This window comes from Stegostoma tigrinum, chromosome 22 (assembly GCF_030684315.1).
Source record: "Stegostoma tigrinum isolate sSteTig4 chromosome 22, sSteTig4.hap1, whole genome shotgun sequence".
Classification (NCBI taxonomy): domain Eukaryota; kingdom Metazoa; phylum Chordata; class Chondrichthyes; order Orectolobiformes; family Stegostomatidae; genus Stegostoma; species Stegostoma tigrinum.
The window spans coordinates 54,035,300-54,053,966 of NC_081375.1; the positions used below are offsets into that span (position 1 = coordinate 54,035,300).

At 44.1% G+C, this 18,667-nt stretch overlaps 1 protein-coding gene across 3 annotated transcripts in view; it reads left to right on the forward strand.

Annotated features, from left to right (window-relative positions):
* The window catches only part of unc13d (unc-13 homolog D (C. elegans)), a 149,474-nt gene that overhangs the window by 81,078 nt on the left and 49,729 nt on the right, over positions 1-18,667 (forward strand). For all 3 annotated transcript variants that reach the window (XR_009447091.1, XM_059653844.1, XM_059653845.1), the window contains exons 17-21: positions 151-248; positions 816-867; positions 7,711-7,841; positions 9,520-9,640; positions 14,206-14,349. Coding sequence is in view for 2 of the 3 variants with exons in the window: in XM_059653844.1 (XP_059509827.1) it covers positions 151-248; positions 816-867; positions 7,711-7,841; positions 9,520-9,640; positions 14,206-14,349 (546 nt within the window). In the remaining variant the exon portion in view is untranslated. The remainder of the gene's footprint in view (positions 1-150; positions 249-815; positions 868-7,710; positions 7,842-9,519; positions 9,641-14,205; positions 14,350-18,667) is intronic.

Consider the following 18,667-nt stretch of genomic DNA (forward strand, 5'->3'; position numbering starts at 1 on the left):
TCAATGGCGCAATCACTTTCCACCTTTATCAGCATGTCTGCAGTGATTTTAAAGCTCACATGCATCCTTTGGATGTCTGACTACTTTTACCCAAGTGTGGTATGAATAATCATTTTCTGCTTTGACCTTCATCATTTATCATCTTCACAGACTGAGGAAGAAATTGTGAAATCGCTGGTGACACTCATAGAACACCTAAATAATGATCTGTTAAACGACCGGAAAAAGCGGATGAAGATTTTCATGGGGTAGGGCCCTGTACACTCCACACTCATAATCACGCTTGCACCTCATTGTCTAACTCCAGTTCTCCTCCAAAGGCTACGAATGTAAGGCCCCATTTCTGATATGGAATATCACTGGTCTCAGCTGTTATATAGGAATTGGGGCAAGAGAGCTACAACTGTGACTTGTGTCATTAACCCTTTTAGAGTCTAGGTCACCTGTGTAGGTAACCCGTTAATGCTTTTAGTACTGTCTGTGTAAATAGCCCAACAATAATCTCTATCCTCTCATATAACTAATCCATTATTATTCTTGGTGCTCATGAATAATTAACCTGTTATTTCTGTCAGTGCTTTCCAATAGTTACCTATTACCAAAAAAAACTTATTATTGCTCTCTCTGTGCTTTAGTAAATTAGATTGTATATGCCCCCGTGCTGTTGTGTAGTTGAATGAAGAGAGCTGACTATTAAATCAAAAGCTGAGAAAGTTAGAATGGTGAATGGAAATTAACTGGACTTGTCTTCAGACCATGTTCTAACTCTCAGTTTTGCCAAAAGTCTACTGACTGTTATATTTGTCTCTTCTTAGCACTATCAAAGTGAATCTGTTCAATATCACCTACTTGCAGTTCCAGGAATTGGTAAGTATCAATTCAGTTACACCAAACCAAGTGTAATTTTATAAATTAGACTGTGATCATCACTGATAATGCTCTTTTTCAGAGACTGTGGGCAAATGTAAGAATACTGGGATGAACATTCTGACATGGTTCACTGGGATCAACACCCTGACAGGGACTTGATTCACTGGGATCTATTGAAACCTTAATGTCTTAGACATCAAGGACTATTTTGTAATTACAAACCAATCCTCATGTGGGAAGAATAGTGCCTACATCTGGTTAGGTGAACATTCTTATATTAATCAATTCGATTCATTTATATCATCGTTAACTAACCTCCCATGAGCACATCCACAAACCACTGGGTTAATGAATATATTATTTTGTATCAAATTATTGATGGTAGTGGACCAACAGTTATCAGTGTTTAAATCTGAAAGATAGCTGTGCAAGTAATTTAGCAGCAAGAATGAAAAAAGAGTAAGATCATCAAAAGTTGCAATAGCATAGTGGCTGTGTCACGGTAATAGTCAGCATTAATATGCTTGCTGATTATAAACTTTATGATTAAGAATATTATTTGAAATTGATGTAAATTGGTGACATTAATTTTGAGATTTAACGTGGACTGACAACTTCAAAGATATTCAATCTGCTCAGAGATTGTAGTCCATAGTTAGTCGTGCTTTGAGAATTTAATTGACCTCAGCCTGGTGTAACTGGCCTTCACGCCTTGGCTTCCTTTGGAACAGTGGTGTACCTTCAGTGTAATGATCCTCCCTCTGTTGAAGTGCTATATACCCCTGGCGATATTGATCTTCTGTTCTTGCTGCTGTATCTGGACTTAAATTTCACTTCTCTCCATCTCAGGGAAATTCACAGAACTAAACAGCACGCTTGCCTCTGCTTGTAACTGTCTAGGATAATGATAATGGGACACCTGCAACCTTCTCTCCCTTTCTGTTTTTCCCTGTCCTGTCAAAGGCTGAGGGTTGACTTTGTTGGAGGTGCCTCTCCCTATGTTTACAGAGATCTGTTTCTATACACTAGACCAAAGTGAGGACATGCTGACAGACCTGTGTGCCTAGCTAGAGAAAGTGCCCACCTTCAAACCACATCTTCCTTGGGATGAAAATTTGCCTTGTAAAATCTATCTAAGATGAACAAATTACTTTGCCTCCTGATGTTTGCTACAGTTCTCTGAACTACTTACACAGTTTGTAAAGTTTCTACTTTGTATACCCAAGTCCGTGTCATTTTCAAATAACAAAGAAAGCAATCAACCTTGTACCAAGCTGTGTACCCAACTTCCTACTGTACCTTTTTATTACATGAGCTCCTATTTTCCAAATAATCTGTTAAATGCTTTTTGAAAACCCATATTTTCATAATCACCATAGAGGCACATTAATTTAAAAACAGATTTCAACTTTTAGTTAACAGCTAAAAGAGTGTTGGAGGACTTTATGTCTTAAGGACTTTTACTATGACAAGCAAACTAGGAACAACATTGAGTAAACATTATTTGTGAAGACAGCTGTCATGGACAAAGGGGTGAAATTGCATTAAGACTGCCTTTCCACTCTTACGCCTGGAACAGTGAGGTACTGATTGATTTACTCGTTTCCCTGGTTGAGGTAAGCAGAAAGGTGTCCCCAAACCTTATTTTTTGGATTTCAAGGTTTGAAATAAACCCACAGCAAAAACCTTTAAGTTAAAATCAAAGATATATGATGTTAACAGCCCTTCAAAATATGGGGAAATTGCTTTGCTACTGCATCTACACACGTAAGTACCCAGGAAATTAAGAAAGACAGGACATGAGGAGATAGGATATAAATTACAAGATTTAGTAAATCCAGAGTCATAGTTATATGGCGTGGAAATAGACCCTTTGGTCCAACTTGTGCACACTGACCAGACATTCTAAACTGGTCTATTCCCATCTGACAGCATTTCAACTAAATCCCTCTGAACCCTTGCTATTCACGTATCCATCCAGATGCCTTTTAAATGTTGTAATCATACCAGCCGTCATCAACTCCTCTGACAGCTCATTCCATCCAGGTACCATCCTCTGCACGAAAAAGTTGCCTCTTAGCTCCCTATAAATCTTTCTCCTCTCTCCTTAATGTCCCCCTCCCCAGTTTTGGACCCCCTTACCCTGCAGAAAAAAAAATCAAGACAATTCACCCTACCTATGGCCCATATAATTTTATAAACCTCTATAACATCATCCTTCAGTCTCTGATTCTCCAGGCAAAAAAAGCCCCACCCTATTCAGTCTCTTCCCTACAGCTCAAAGCCTCCAATCCTGGCAACATTCTTGTAAATCTCTTCTGAACCCTTTCAAGTTTAACAACATCTTTCCAAGAGCAAGGAGACCAAAATTGAATCCACTGTTCTAAAAGTAGCCTGACCAATGTCCTGTACAGCCACAACATGACATCCCAACTTTTATACTCAATGCCCTGACCAACAATGGCAAGCATACCAAATACCTTGTTCACCGGCCTGTCTACCTGTGACTCCGTTTTCAAGGAACTATGCACGTACACCTCTAGGACCCTTTGTTTGGCAACAATTCCCAGGGCCCTTCCATTAACTGTAAAAGTCCTGCTCTCATTTGCTTCACTAAATGCAAAACCTCATATTTGAATCAAAATTAAACTCCATCTGCCACTCCTTGGCCCATTAGCCAATCTGATCAAGGACCATTAGTACTCTGAGATAACTCTCTTCACTGACAACTACACCACTAATTTTGGTGTCACATGCAAACCATACATCCTATATTCACATAAATGATGAAAAGCAGAGGACCCAGCATCAATCCTTGCAGTACACCACTGGTCACAGGCCTCCAATCTGAAAAACAACCTGTACCACTACCCACTGTCTCCTACCATCAAGTCAATTTTATATCCAATTGCTAGCTCTCGCTGGATTTCTCGTGACCTAACCTTGCTAACCAGTCTACCAGGCAGAACCTTGTTGAACCCCTATACTGCTCTGCCTTCATCAATGTTCTCTGTCACTTCTTCAAAAAAACTCAAGTTAGTGATACGCTATTTCCCAAACACAAACCCATGCTGTCTATCTCTAATCAGTCATAAGAGATAACAAAGTGTAGAGCTGGATGAACACAGCAGACCAAGCAGCATCAGAGGAGCAGGAGGCTCACTGGTCTACAATTACCTGCCTCTTCCTTCCCACTGGATGTGAGTTTGCTCGCTGAGCTGGAAGGTTAGTTTTCAGACGTTTCGTCACCATTCTAGGTAACATCATCAGTGAGCCTCCGACGAAGCGCTGGTGTTAGATCCCGCTTTCTATTTATCTGGTTAGGTTTCCTTGGGTTGGTGATGTCTTTTCCTGTTCTTTTTCTCAGAGGATGGTAGATTGGCTCCAAATCAACGTGTTTGTTGATGGAATTCCGGTTGGAATGCCATGCTTCTAGGAATTCTCGTGTGTGTCTCTGCTTGGCTTGTCCTAGGATGGATGTGTTGTCCCAATCAAAGTGGTGTCCTTCCTTATCTGTATGTAAGGATACGAGTGATAGCGGGTCATGTCGTTTTGTGGCTAGTTGATGTTCATGTATCCTGGTGGCTAGCTTTCTGCCTGTTTGTCCAATGCAGTGTTTGTCACAGTTCTTGCAAGGTATTTTGTAGATGACGTTCGTTTTGTTTGTTGTCTGTATAGGGTCTTTTAAGTTCATTAGCTGCTGTTTTAGTGTGTTGGTGGGTTTGTGGGCTACCCTGATGCCAAGGGGTCCGAGTAGCCTGGCAGTCATTTCAGAAATGTCTTTGACGTAGGGGAGAGTGGTTATGGTTTCTGAGCCTGTTTTGTCTGTTTGTTTGGGTTTGTTGCTGAGAAATCGGCGGACTGTGTTCATAGGGTACCCATTCTTTTTGAATACGCTGTATAGGTGATTTTCCTCTGCTCTGCGTAGTTCCTCTGTGCTGCAGTGTGTGGTGGCTCGTTGGAATAATGTTCTAATGCAGCTTCGTTTGTGGGTGTTGGGATGGTTGCTCCTGTAGTTCAGTATTTGGTCCGTATGTGTTGTTTTCCTGTAGACGCTGGTTTGAAGTTCCCCATTGGCTGTTCGCTCTACTGTGACATCTAGGAATGGCAGTTTGCTGTTGTTTTCCTCCTCTTTTGTGAATGTTATGCCAGTAAAGGGTATTATTGATGGTCTTGAAGGTTTCCTCTAATTTGTTTTGTTTTGTGATGACAAAGGTGTCATCCACATAGCGGACCCAAAGTTTGGGTTGGATGATTGGCAGAGCTGTTTGTTCGAGTCTCTGCATTACTGCCTCTGCTAAGAACCCTGATATCGGAGATCCCATGTGTGTACCGTTGGTTTGTCTGTAGGTTTTGTTATTGAAAGTGAAGTGGGTGGTGAGGCATAGGTCCACTAGCTTGATGATGTTGTCCTTGCTGATGAGGTTGGTGGTGTCTGGTGTATGTGTCTTCTGTTCTTCTAATAATGTAGTCAGTGTTTCTTTGGCCAGGTTGATGTTGATGGATGTGAACAGGGCTGTTACGTCAAAGGAGACCATTATTTCATCCTCTTCTATCTTGGTGTCTTTGATGGTGTTCAGGAATTCTTGGGTGGAGCGAATGGAGTGGTGGGAGTCTTCTACTAGGTGTTTTAGTCTTTGGTGTAGTTCCTTGGCTACAGACAATAAATAAAACGAACGTCATCTACAAAATACCTTGCAAGAACTGTGACAAACACTACATTGGACAAACAGGCAGAAAGCTAGCCACCAGGATACATGAACATCAACTAGCCACAAAACGACATGACCCACTATCACTCGTATCCTTACATATAGATAAGGAAGGACACCACTTTGATTGGGACAACACATCCATCCTAGGACAAGCCAAGCAGAGACATGCACGAGAATTCCTAGAAGCATGGCATTCCAACCGGAACTCCATCAACAAACACATTGATTTGGAGCCAATCTACCATCACCTGAGAAAAAGAACAGGAAATGACATCATCAACCCAAGGAAACCTAACCAGATAAATAGAAAGCGGGACATAACACCAGCACTTCGTCGGAGGCTCACTGATGATGTTACCTAGAATGGTGACGAAACGTCTGAAAACTAACCTTCCAGCTCAGTGAGCAAACTCACATCCAGAACCTCAGCCTGAGCTACAAATCTTCTCAAAACTCACTCTTCCTTCCCACCTTTCTTAAATGATGGTGTCACATTAGCCATCCTCTAGTCTTCCGGAACCTCAACTGTGGCTATCGATGATAATAATCTCAGGCAAGGGGCACAAAAATCTCTTCCCTAGCTTCCCACAAAGTTCTGGGATACAGCTGATCAGGTCCCCAATATGTATCTACCTTATGCATTTTAAGACATCCAGTATCTCCTCTTCTGTCATAAGGAAACTTTTGAAGATATTACTACTTGTTTCCCCTTGATCTCTGACTTTTATATCCCTCTCCCACAGTAAATACTGACCTGAAATACATGTTTAGTATCTCGCCCATCTCCTGTGGTTCCACATATAGACAGCCTTGTTGATCTTTAAGGGGCCATATTCTTTTCCCAGTTACTCTTTAGTCCTTAATGTCCTTATGGAAACGCTTTGGTTTTCCTTAACTCTATTTGCCCAAGATGTCCGCCACTGTTCAGCCCACTTGGACAATTCAACAAACTCAGATTTCAGTCTAGGAAATGTTTTTTTTTCTTTCAATACAGCCACAACTACAACTCATCACAAAGCTTTTGTTTAGTTATAAACAGGAGTGTGGAACATCGGATTAGCAAAACTCAGGACAAAATGATTTGAAGTTTTGCACAGTAGTTTTATGCATTGCTTATGAATGAACCGAGAGTCATTATCTGCATAATAGTCTATCGATTTATAGATGCACCAGAATGGTACTAGCGCTCAATAGGTCAAATGTTTTTGCTACATCGCCATTCTAATCATTGCCCAGCCAATCAGCACCCTCTTCTCATTCTGCATAAAATAGTGTCTCTTCACGCCAAGCGGAGGCTTGGGGACCGTTTTGAACAACACCTACGCTTGGTTCGCAATGAACAACTGCACCTCCCAGTCGCGAACCATTTCAATCCCCCTTCCATTCCTGAGATGACATGTCCATCCTGGGCCTCCTGCAGTGCCATAATGATGCCACCCGTAGGTTGCAGGAACAGCAACTCATACTCCGCTTGAGAACCCTGCAGCTCAATGGTATCAATGTGGACTTCACAAGCTTCAAAATCTCCCCTCCCCCCACTGTATCCCAAAACAAGCCCAGCTCATCCCTGCCTGCCTAACCTGTTCTTCCTGTCACCTATCCCCTCCTCCCACCTCAAGCCACACCTCCATTTCTGACCTACTAACCTCATCCTGCCCCCTTGACATGTCCATCCACCCGGACTGACCTATCCCCTCCCTACCTTCCCACCTATACTCTCCTCTCCACCTATCTTCTCCTCTGTCCATCTTCAGTCCGCCTCCCCCTCTCTTGCTATTTACTTCAGAATCCTCTCCCCATCACCCTTTTCTGATGAAGGGTCTAGGCCCGAAACGTCAGCTTTTCTGCTCCTAAGATGCTGCTTAGCCTGCTGTGTTCATCCAGCTCCACACTTTGTTATCTCTTCACACCTACCTGTATTGCCACCACTCATCGCGTCCCTCTTCAGTCAGGTACACAGAGTTGTGATATTTCTTAGCCAAGAGTTAAGTGAATGTTGCCACACATTTGAGGGACCGAATGATCTAAGACCAAAAGCCATTGCTTGATGTTGTCCTAAATATTCCAGACCAAAAGATTTAGGTATGCCTCACCTTAATCACTAATTTCATCTGCTTATTGACAGGTTGCTCAGGATCTGCAGGAACAAGTGATAAATATTGGATCTGGCAGGTCCAAGGCAACTGTTGAAGGTTTATTCCAGCTGTTTCAGAAGCTCAAACAGCTACAGCATCAACGGATTTACTTAGTACCAGAGTAAGTTCCACACTCCATCTCTGAATGTATGTATATCACAGTGGATACAAGCAACTTGAGTGCCAACAATCCAGATTTATCTACTCAGTTAGTGTACCGGATTCACATGTACTCAACATAGTCAACCTCTGTCACTTATACATTTATGCAATGTACTTCCAATGGATCTCTGGTCACAAAGTGCATTCCAGCAATACAATATTTATTGATGGTGCACAAATACTCATGTACTCACACAGTACATGTCCAACACACATTCATTACTATACCTCTGTAACATATACTAAAATAGTTCATTGAGAGCATACATATGGCAGGTTTGAAGCCAATGTACAAAAGGAGCAACAAAGAAAAAAAACAAAAGGGAAAGTCTGTGATAGGAGAGCTTGAATAAAAAAAAGATTCTAATGCAGGATGGAAAGAGAGGGTAATGGGAGAAGAAAAGAAACAGAAAGTGATTCTGAGATGGTAACTACGGGTAACAGAATCATGACTACCAGCTGCTGTGGGGAGGAAAGTTGGTTATGAATTCTCTGTCAAATCCAGGTGGCTATAACTTGCCTAATCAAAAGATGAGACATTGTTTCTTTGAGCTTCAGTGGAACAGAGGCTGAGGACAGAATAGTCAGTGTGGAAACGAAGTGGAGAATTAAAATGACAGATAACCGGAAACGCAGAGTTATGCTTGTGGAGTTCAAAGTGGTCACCCCAGCCATGCAAACCACATTGTGAGCAGTAGCTAAATGAAAGAAATGCAAGTGTTATACTGGGCTGTAGATGGTGGGAAGTAAAGATGTAAAAGGCATCATATTACATCTCCTGCACTTGTAGTGGAAATGTGCCATGGGATAGAGTCCACCCCATGCAGGTACAGGAGGTGTAGGGTGCATGTACCATTTCCTTATCCATGTTTGAGTCCCAAAATATTTATTTTTGTGCTTCTTTCAATTTGATTTGTTGCATTCAATGCTGTTCACAGGGAGACCAATGGACAACTACATTGCAGAACACCTTCACTCAGTTTGCAAGTATGATCTTGAGCTTCTCAAGCTAGTCATTTTAATTTTCCAACCCAGTCCCAATCCTACCCAATTTTCTTCAGCTTTCAACAGTGTTTCCATAAAGTTCATATGCCTAAGGAACCAGACCAAGAATAGGCACTTCCTAGTCTTCTAGCCTAAACATGCAGTTCAAGGCTTTCAGATCATAAACCCAGCCTCTGTTCTTCTAGATGACTGTTGCTAGTAATGATTCTGCTACACCTTCCCCAGACTTAGCTTCTGTTTCTTCACTTCTCCTTTATCCCTTTTTATTTTGAAAGCACTGTCATCCTTAATTTCATTTAATTTCTTCCATTTTGTTTTTTTTCTTTTCCCTCCTCTGCCCTGTCTCTGTACTCAAAACTTGTGGAATCTCCTGATTTTCCCAGTTCAGCTGAAAGATTATCAACCTGAAATATTAAATCAGTCACTCTCCACAGCTGTAACTAGACCTGCTAATTGCATCCACTAGTTTTAGGATCATAGACAATAATCCCTGGGCTGCCATAGTCTTCTTTTACCAGCAGACCTGCTAAATCTACCAAATCTCCTGATTTATGACAAAATCTCCTCTTTCTGAGCTTTAGCCCCTGCATGTGTTTCAACCAGTTTGAAGATTGATTCCCTGTGTTTTTCAGTGACCGTCCTCTTCCATTGGATGGCTTCCACAAATGGTTCAGCGAACCTTTACCCAAGTGGTTGCAGATGGTGTATGAGAATTCGGTGGAGATGGTTCAGCGGGCTGTGTGGAAAGATCAGGTATTACACCTCTGGAGTGAATGACATGGGTTTATCACTTTCTGTATGTGGTGTGCGCCAGTCAGGACTATATGGTTGGCATTCTTTTGTTATCTACTTCAGAAAAGCAACAAGAGGAAGGGGACTGGCTGGGTTGGTGGGCTTTTTGTTTTGAGAATTGGGTTTGACTGTTCCATAAATGGGAAGGCAAACTGCTGTGTTTGCTGGCTGGCTGTAAGGGTTTGTATGAGATTGATATGGGTTGTCTTGTGGACACTTGCCCATGGGATTTCCTGTACTCAATCTGCCACAAAGAAACAGGCCATTCAGCCCAACTGGGGTCATGCAGGTTCAAGCCAACCTATGAAAGGAGGAACAAAAACAGAAGCTCCTGGAAAAGCTCAGAATGTCTGGCAACATCTGTGAAGAAAAAGATCAGATTAACATTTCAGGTCCGGTGAACCTTCCTTAGAACTGATGGTAGCTAGGAAATGGTCGGCTTAATGTGCAGAAGATAGGGACGGGGATGGATTACTGAGAAAACAATAGGGTAAAGGATCGAGCCCATAGAGGGAGAAAAGAGCAGTTGGATAGACAAAGGACTTGGTAATGATCTGGCTAGGAGGGTGAATAGCTGTTAATGGGGACTGTTAGTGGCTAACAATAGCGGGTGTGTAATGGCAAGCTATGTGATAACAAGGTGTGTGGGGTAGGGGATAGGACATAGGAGAGTTTAGGCCTTAAAATTATTGAACTCAATATTGAGTCCTGAGAGCTGCAGGGTCCTGAAGTGGAAAGTGAGGTGCTATTCTTCCAGTTTGTGCTGAACTTCAAAGGAGTATGGCAGCAAGCCAGAGACATAGATGTTGGCCAGAGAAGAGGGTGCTGTGTTCAGGCCTTTGCTTCAGGAAGAAGCAGAGAGCCCTAAGACCCTCCTGGTGGGGAGTAGACATATAAAGGGATTGCACATCTATAGTAAAGAGGAGGCAGCTGGAGCCTGCAAACTGGAAACTTTGAAACTGGCATGAAGCGTCAGAGGAATCACGGATATAAGTGGGCAGGGACTAGACCAGGGAGAGAAGACTGAGTCAAGGTAGGAAAAGGTGAGTTCTGTTGGGCAGGAGCAGGATGAAACAATGGTTCTGCCTGGACAGTCCTGTTTGTGTATTTTTGGAAGGAGGTAGAAGCAAGCTGTGCAGGGGTAGGAGACTATAGGTTTCAGTGGCAGAGAAATCACCAGATGAAATGAGGTCAGTGCCCGTATCTGATACAATGGCCTGATGTGTCATTGTCCATGAGGAAGATAGGAGGAGGTATCTGAGAGCTGGTGCTTAGCCCCTGCAACGTAGTGCTACGCTAGACTACAACAGCACCACCCTCATCATCAGGTTCAATAACAAAGTCAGGGTTAGATCTAAGTGCACGGAGGGCAGTCAGGAGGAGATAGGTTGGATTTGGTGAGGTGGGGGGGGGGGGGGCAGAGAAATTGAGGCAACCAATATCACATTGCCAGTTCTCAATGAACAGATTGAGTGCAGCTGAAAGGCCAGAGGGAGGGGTCTAGATGGAGGGAGAGTGTTGGAAATCAGTGACAGGGTTTGTCAGATGGGGAGACGACTCTTGTTGAAAGAAATGGGCATGAAGGTGAAGATAGGGGAAGTAGATTTCGATGTCATGTTGTGCCCGAAATTCAATAAGATGGAGATGCAGAGAAATAAAGGTGAGACCTTTGCTGTGTACAGAATGTTCAGCATCAGAGAGGAACCCTATGAAATGAGGGTTGGGTCAGGTCAACTTTGTTTATCTCACACTGTACAGGCTTTTCTCTGAGGCAATATGACTTTTTGCTTCACTTCCACTTTATTGTCATCAGAGAAAATTCCATATGGAAATATATTTTGGGAATGTTGCTCATATGGTAAGATAAACCAAATAGTGACAATAAGACAAAAATATCCTCTATCTCAGATATTTGACTTTAATTAAAATATGTATGAAAACTATTCCAGTGTAAGTAGTGTAATCAGTCAATGAATCCACCCTGAGTATAAAACCTGAGTCATCAATCAGCTCCGGTTAGTCTTCCTAATGAATAAAGGGCAAAATGAGCTTTGGGGCCGATTTATCCTTCATTGGCAGGATTGTAGCCTCTTCCCCGAATGCATGTAACAGTAATCCTTAGGAAAGGGGCGATTCTCATTGCTTGGGACAGTCTTTCATCACATTTCTCACAAGCAGATTTCGTCAAGGCAGATCAGCTCATCAAATCCCCTTCCTGCCTGGTTCAGTAATCTGCATATCCTAAAAGAGGTTGCATTCCCAAGACAGCCATACCAAGCCAAAGCATTGAAAAAATAATGACAAACTCACCTACAAGCATACAGCATAAAGAGTTTTGCGATTGTAGGATCTACTCAAAAAAATTTTAAATTTCTGAGTATAAGCATGTATGTAATGCACACACCTGTGCATTGATAACACTGATTCACCCTATTGTGCACCTTTGGACACCTAGTTACTTGTAGTTATTAACAATTTTAATGTCTATATTGTGGATTTTCACAGGAGCAGTGTAATTAACTGGCATTTTCCTTAGGTCTGTAACTAGTTCTGTTTTCTGGCTCTCATTCAAAGATCAGCCCATGATGTTGATCATAGTATATTAGCCTGGATAGAACCATGACGTGGAGATGCCACAGATGTCCAGTGCTCTGTTCTTTCATCAAAAGTCTTCATCTTGATGAAGGAGCACTGCTCCGAAAGATTGTGATTTCAAATAAATCTGTGGGAATATAACCTGGCGTTGTTTGACTTCTGAACGTGGATAGAGGATTGGCTAACTAACAGAAGATAGGTAGTTGGGATAAGGAGGGCATTTTCAGGATCATGACCTGTAACTAGTGGAGTGCCACAGAGATCAATGCTGGGGTCAGTTATTTACAATATATATCAATGACTTGGATGAGATATATGAAAGTACTATAGCAGGTTTGTAGATGACAAAAATATGTGGGAGGCAACTTGAGGATGGCAAGTAGAGTCAACAGAAGATAAGGGCAGGTTAAACAAGTGGGCATAAACTTAGCAGATGGAATGTATTGTTGGAAAATGAATGGCTGTACACTTTGGCAGTAAGAACAGAAGAAGTGAATGGTAATTTAAATGGGATAGACTGCAGAAGGCTACAACAAAGGGATTTGGCAATCCTCAACCATGAATCGCAAAAGGCTAGCAGGTAGAAGGCAAATGAAATTTTGGTGTTCATTTCAAAGGAAATGGAGTACAAAAGTTGAGAAAGTTTGCTGTAACTATACAAAGCATGTGCTAGAGCACAGCTAGAATACTGTGAACAGTTCTGGGCCCATTATTTAAGGAAAAATGTCATAACTTTGGAGGCAGTCCAGAGACTGTTCACTAGGCTGATACCAGATATGGGGGCCTCTCTTATGAAGACAGGTTGAGTAGGTTAGGCCTATACTTATTGGAATTTAGAAGTATGAGAGGCAACATCACTGAACCAAACAAGATTCTTAAGGGACTTTTCAGGGCCAATGCAACAAGGTTGTTCCCCTTTTATGGGACAGTCTGAAACCAGAGGGTGTAGTCTCAGAATAAGGAGTCTCTTATTTATGCCAATAAAGAGGAAGAATTTCTTCTCTCAGAAGATGGTGAATCTGTGGAATTCTTTATCACAGAGGATGGTCAAGACCATATCATTTAGTATATTTAGGACTGAGAGCCTTTTAATTAGTAAATGATTCAAGGATTATGGAGGAGGGAGGCAGGAAAGTGGATTTGAGGATTATCAGTTCAGTTGTGATCTCATTGAATAGGTGAGCATACTTGATGGGCCAATTGGCCTACTTCTGCTCCTATGAGTAATGGCCTTATGGGTTATGACTTACAATTGACAGAATTGTAATCGCACCTTTTTACAACATCTCCACAGAATTCCTAGTTTTAATTGTTATTCCTGATAAGACTCCCAAATATCATACCAACAGCATACTTCAAATCATTATGTTTGACATGGTGTGGTGGCTCAGTGGTTACCACTGCTGCCTCACAGTGCCAGTCAGCCAGGTCTGATTCCAACCTCAGGCGACTGTCTGTGCAGAGTTTGCACATTCTCCCTGTGTCTGTGTGGGCTTCCTCTGTGTGCTCCGGTTTCCTCCCACATTCCAAAGATGTGCAGGTTAAATGGATTGACCATGTTAAATTGCCCATAGTGTCCAGGGATATGCAATTTAGGTGGATGAGCTATGGGAAACGCAGGGTTACAGGGATAGGGTAGGGGGTCTGGGTGGAATGCTGTTCAGAGAGTTGGTGCGGACTCTTGACTTGATTTAAGCTTTATTGTCACATGTCCTCAAGTACAGGAGTATAATGTTGCCAAACACGGCGCTGTCTTAGGTATGAAGGTGGACTGAATGGCCTGTTTCCAAACTGTAGGGATTCTATTATTCTTTGGCAGTCATTGATATAGAGGATAAACTGTATCAGTCACATTAAGTAATCCTGTGGAGATTCTAAATAGGTACGAACAGTTTCTGTTTGAATGTTAGCTCTCAGTATTATTTCTACAGCTGGAGTCTATGGGAGAAAAGAATAAACACAGTACCTCTGTTGTGGATATTGGAACCTGCTTCGCCAAGATCAAACACACGTGGACCGAGCTGAGTTGGCCAGAACCTGAGGAAGCCTTTGTCATCATGGTCAAGCTAACAGAGGTACAAGATATATACAAGATAATGAGAGGCATAGATAGAGTTGATAGCCAGAGACTATTTCCCAGGGCAGAAATGGCTAGCACGAGGGGTCATAGTTTTAAGCTGGTTGGTGGAAAGTATAGAGGGGATGTCAGAGGCAGGTTCTTTACGCAGAGAGTTGTGAGAGCATGGAATGCGTTGCCAGCAGCAGTTGTGGAAGCAAGGTCATTGGGGTCATTTAAGAGACTGCTGGACATGTATATGGTCACAGAAATTTGAGGGTGCATACATGAGGATCAATGGTCGGCACAACATTGTGGGCTGAAGGGCCTGTTCTGTGCTGTACTGTTCTATGTTCTATGTTCTATGTTCTAGAGGTGAGTTGGAGCCTTGTGAAGCAGCAGGGCTAGGTCATTAAGCACACTTCATTCTCATTATTGGGTTTACCATGGTAAGGCACCTTTTGTTACCTCTCTACTCAGTAGAATTTTGTTTTGACACTTTGGCTTGGACTTGCATCATGAGTCAAGTCCAAAAAGTCATTAGAACTCCTTGCTCCATGACTTTTGAAAATGGTGGCTCGGGTGTTTTCATTTTAGTGAGAACATGGTGGTGAGGAAAGGAGCTTTTTTTTGCTTCTGTTCCTTTGGTGTTTCAAATAACTTCAAATAATGTTAATCTTGTCTCACACATGTCCTGTATAATGCTGCCTCTGTGCCTCACTCTGTCCATTTTTTTCACCCTCTGATCTGAATGTCGTTGCTTACTGTGATCTGCCGAGCTGCTTTGATGGCTCAGGACCATCCATGAAGAAGCTGCCAATCTGTCCTCTCCGTTGTCCTTTCCTGAGAGTTTTAATTATGTTGATGGAATGGTTACATTGCAACTTTGGGTAGATGGAACTCGTAAGCCTGGGAGGGCAGTCCATCCAAGAGAAGGAAATCTCTGATTTTAAACCTCTGCTGCCTTGCGGCCGTACCCAATCACGGGAAAGGCTTCGGGAGTAAACCCTAAGGATAAATCCAGTGCCGGATTCCCTAAGGCAGTCCGATGTTATATCCAACTTTGTTCTGGCAACTCCTGCGATGACGCCAGTGCCAAGCTGTATCAGCCCCTGCCCTTCCCTTGGACAACATTGGTGTCATGGAGAGGGGAGACGTGCTGCATGGGCAACTGCCGATCTCTCATAAAACCCTGCCCAGGCCTGCGCCCTGGAGAGGACACTCCAGCGTCGCCTCACTGTGGCGGCAAAACACGGAAAGCAGCAATTTACCAGTTATAAGCTGCGCTCAATTGGCGTACAGCAAGGCGCCAGGGGTTGCTTTTGATGGAAGGAGAAGCCAACGTGCCTCCTGGACAGCTACCAGCCTCCTCAAGCTGGGCTGCCCCCAGCCAATTAGGTGCTGTCCTGCCACAGTCCGCCCGCTCCACTGGGTGCGTGGGCCTTAGGGATACAAGTATCCTGATTCGCGGACTGTAAACACTGCACCAAGCAAAACAACAAGGAAACAAGGAAAGAAGCCAGCATTCAGACTTGGATGCTGGAATGTACGGACCATGACAACTGGTCTATCAGAGGGCCTTCGAGAGATCAGTGACACCCGCAAGACGGCAGTGATTAACAACGAATTGCTACAACTCCAAGTGGACATTGCAGTGCTTCAAGAGACAAGGCTCCCAGAATTGGGGACCTTACATGAGACAGACTATTCCTTTTTCGGGCAGGGGAAAGGCACAGACAAGACCAGAGAGCATGGTGTTGGCTTTGCCGTGAAGAACTCGCTGTTGAAGATAGTGGAACTCAGCAATGATGGATCGGAGCGGATCTTCTCACTTCGACTGCACACCACTGATGGACCTGTCAACATTATCAGTGCTTACGCCCCAACCCTCTATTCCACACAAGATGCAAAGGATAAGTTTTCTGACCAGCTTTCAAGGAAAATACAGGCAATCCCGAATCATGAACAGTTGCTGCTACTTGGCGACTTCAATGCCAGAGTGGGTGCTGACCACAACCCCTGGCCAGGCTGTCTGGGACGGTATGGGATTGGCAACATGAATGACAATGGACAATGACTGCTCAAGCTTTGCATGTTGCACGAACTATGTGTCACCAACACCTAACTTCCAGGCCAAAGCTCAGCACAAAGTCTCAGGCGACATCCCCGCTCTAAACACTGGCACCGGCTAGACCTGATCCTCACAAGACGCAGCCACCTGAAAAACATGCTCATGACTCGGTCCTTTCAGAGTGCTGACTGTGACACGGATCACTCCCTGGTTTGCTGCAAACTCAGACTACAACCAAAGAAGATGTACTACGCCAAGCCTGCAGGCAAGCAGCGTATCAATGCTACTGCGACCCAACCTTCAGACAAAGCGGCAGTATTCATCAATTCACTGGAGGATGCCCTCCTTGCAGAAGGAGCTGCTCAGCAGAGATGGGGCTCTCTAAGGGACCTATCCACAGCACTGCGTTGAAGACCTTTGGGAAGAAGTGGAGCAAGACACACGATTGGTTCGAAGCAAATGCAAATGAGCTCAACGCAATCATTGAGGCGAAGTGTGCTGCACTGTTGAAACACAAACACCAACCTACCCAGGTAACACTGCAAGCGCTGAGGACAGCAAGAAACAACGCACAGATGACAGCCAGACTACTGGTTACAACTATGTGAAAGCATCCAGTAATCATTTGACACAGGCAACCTATGTGGAATGTAAGAGAAAATCAAGAAAGCCATCGGTCCAACCCAGAGTAAGACAGCTCCACTAAAATCCAGGACAGGCGAGATCATCAAAGACAAAAGCAAGCAGATGGAGAGGTGGGTGGAGCATTACTCCGAACTCTACTCCAGGGAAAACGGCATCTCGGACAACGTGTTAGACAGCATGGAATGCCTACTGGTCATGGAGGAGCTGGACGCATTGCCAACTGCTGACGAGTTGAGCAGAGCCATCGACTGCTTACCCACTGGGAAGGCACCAGGGTTGGATGACACCCCACCAGAGGTCATCAAGTGTGCAAAGGGAGTTCTGCTTAGCCACCTGCTGGAACTACTGTGCCAGTGCTGGGAGGAGAGAATGGTGCCGCAAGACATGAGAGAATGCAACACTGTCACCCTCTATAAGACGAAGGGGACAGAAGCGACTGTAACAACTACAGAGGAATCTCGCTGCTGAGCATCGTTGGGAAGGTCTTCGCCTGCATGGTCCTGAACAGACTACAGAAAATCGCCAAAAGTCTATACCCCGAATCTCAGTGCAGTTTCAGGTCAGAACGCTCCACAATTGATGTGATCTTCTCCCTCTGACAGCTACAACAGAAATGTCAAGAGCAAAGTCAACCGCTCTGCGTCGCTTTCATTGACCTCATGAAGGCATTTGACCTTGTGAGCAGAGACGGCTTGTTCAAAATCCTTGCCAGGAGCTGTCGTCTGAGACTCCTCAGAATAGTCCAATCGTTTCATGCGGATATGAAAGGCATTGTTCAATTTGACGGCTCTTCTTCGGAGACTTTCAACATCCGCAGCGGTGTTAAGCAGGGCTGTGTGCTTGCCCCCACCCTGTTCGGCATCTTCTTCGCAGCCATGCTGAAACACGCGTTTGGAACATCAACTGGTGGTGTCTACCTCCACACCAGATCGGACGGAAGGCTGTTTAGTCTGTCCCGGCTGAGGGCAAAATCCAAGGTTCGTGAAGTACTCATTAGAGACATGTTGTTTGCAGATGACGCAGCGTTGGCAGCCCACTCTGAAGAGCAACTGCAGCGCCTTATGGACAACATGTCAAGGGCCTGCCAGGAATTCAGCATGACCATTAGCCTGAAGAAGACCAACGTGCTGGGTCAAGGCATTGAGCACCCCCCTGTCATCACCATCAACAATTACGAGCTGGAAGTAGTCTACGAATTCACATACCTCGGCTCCACCATCACAGACAGCGTCTCCATGGACTCTGAGATCAACAGGTGGATCGGACGAGCAGTCTCCACATTTGCCAGACTGACCAAGACAGTCTGGGAGAACAAAAAGCTGACTACGAACACCAAGATTGCAGTCTACAGGGCGTGCGTCCTCTGCACACTGCTTTACGGCAGTGAGACCTGGAGCCCGTACTCCAGACAAGACCGGCGTCTCAACGCTTTCCACCTTCGCAGCCTGAGACGCATTCTGGACATCAAGTGGACTGACTGAGTCACCAACACCGAAGTCCTCACCCGCGCCCAGGTACCCAGCCTCTTCACTCTACTCCAACAACACCGCCTCCGCTGGTTGGGTCACGTACATCGTATGCCAGACGGGAGGATCCCGAAAGATGGCCATGGCAAGAGAGC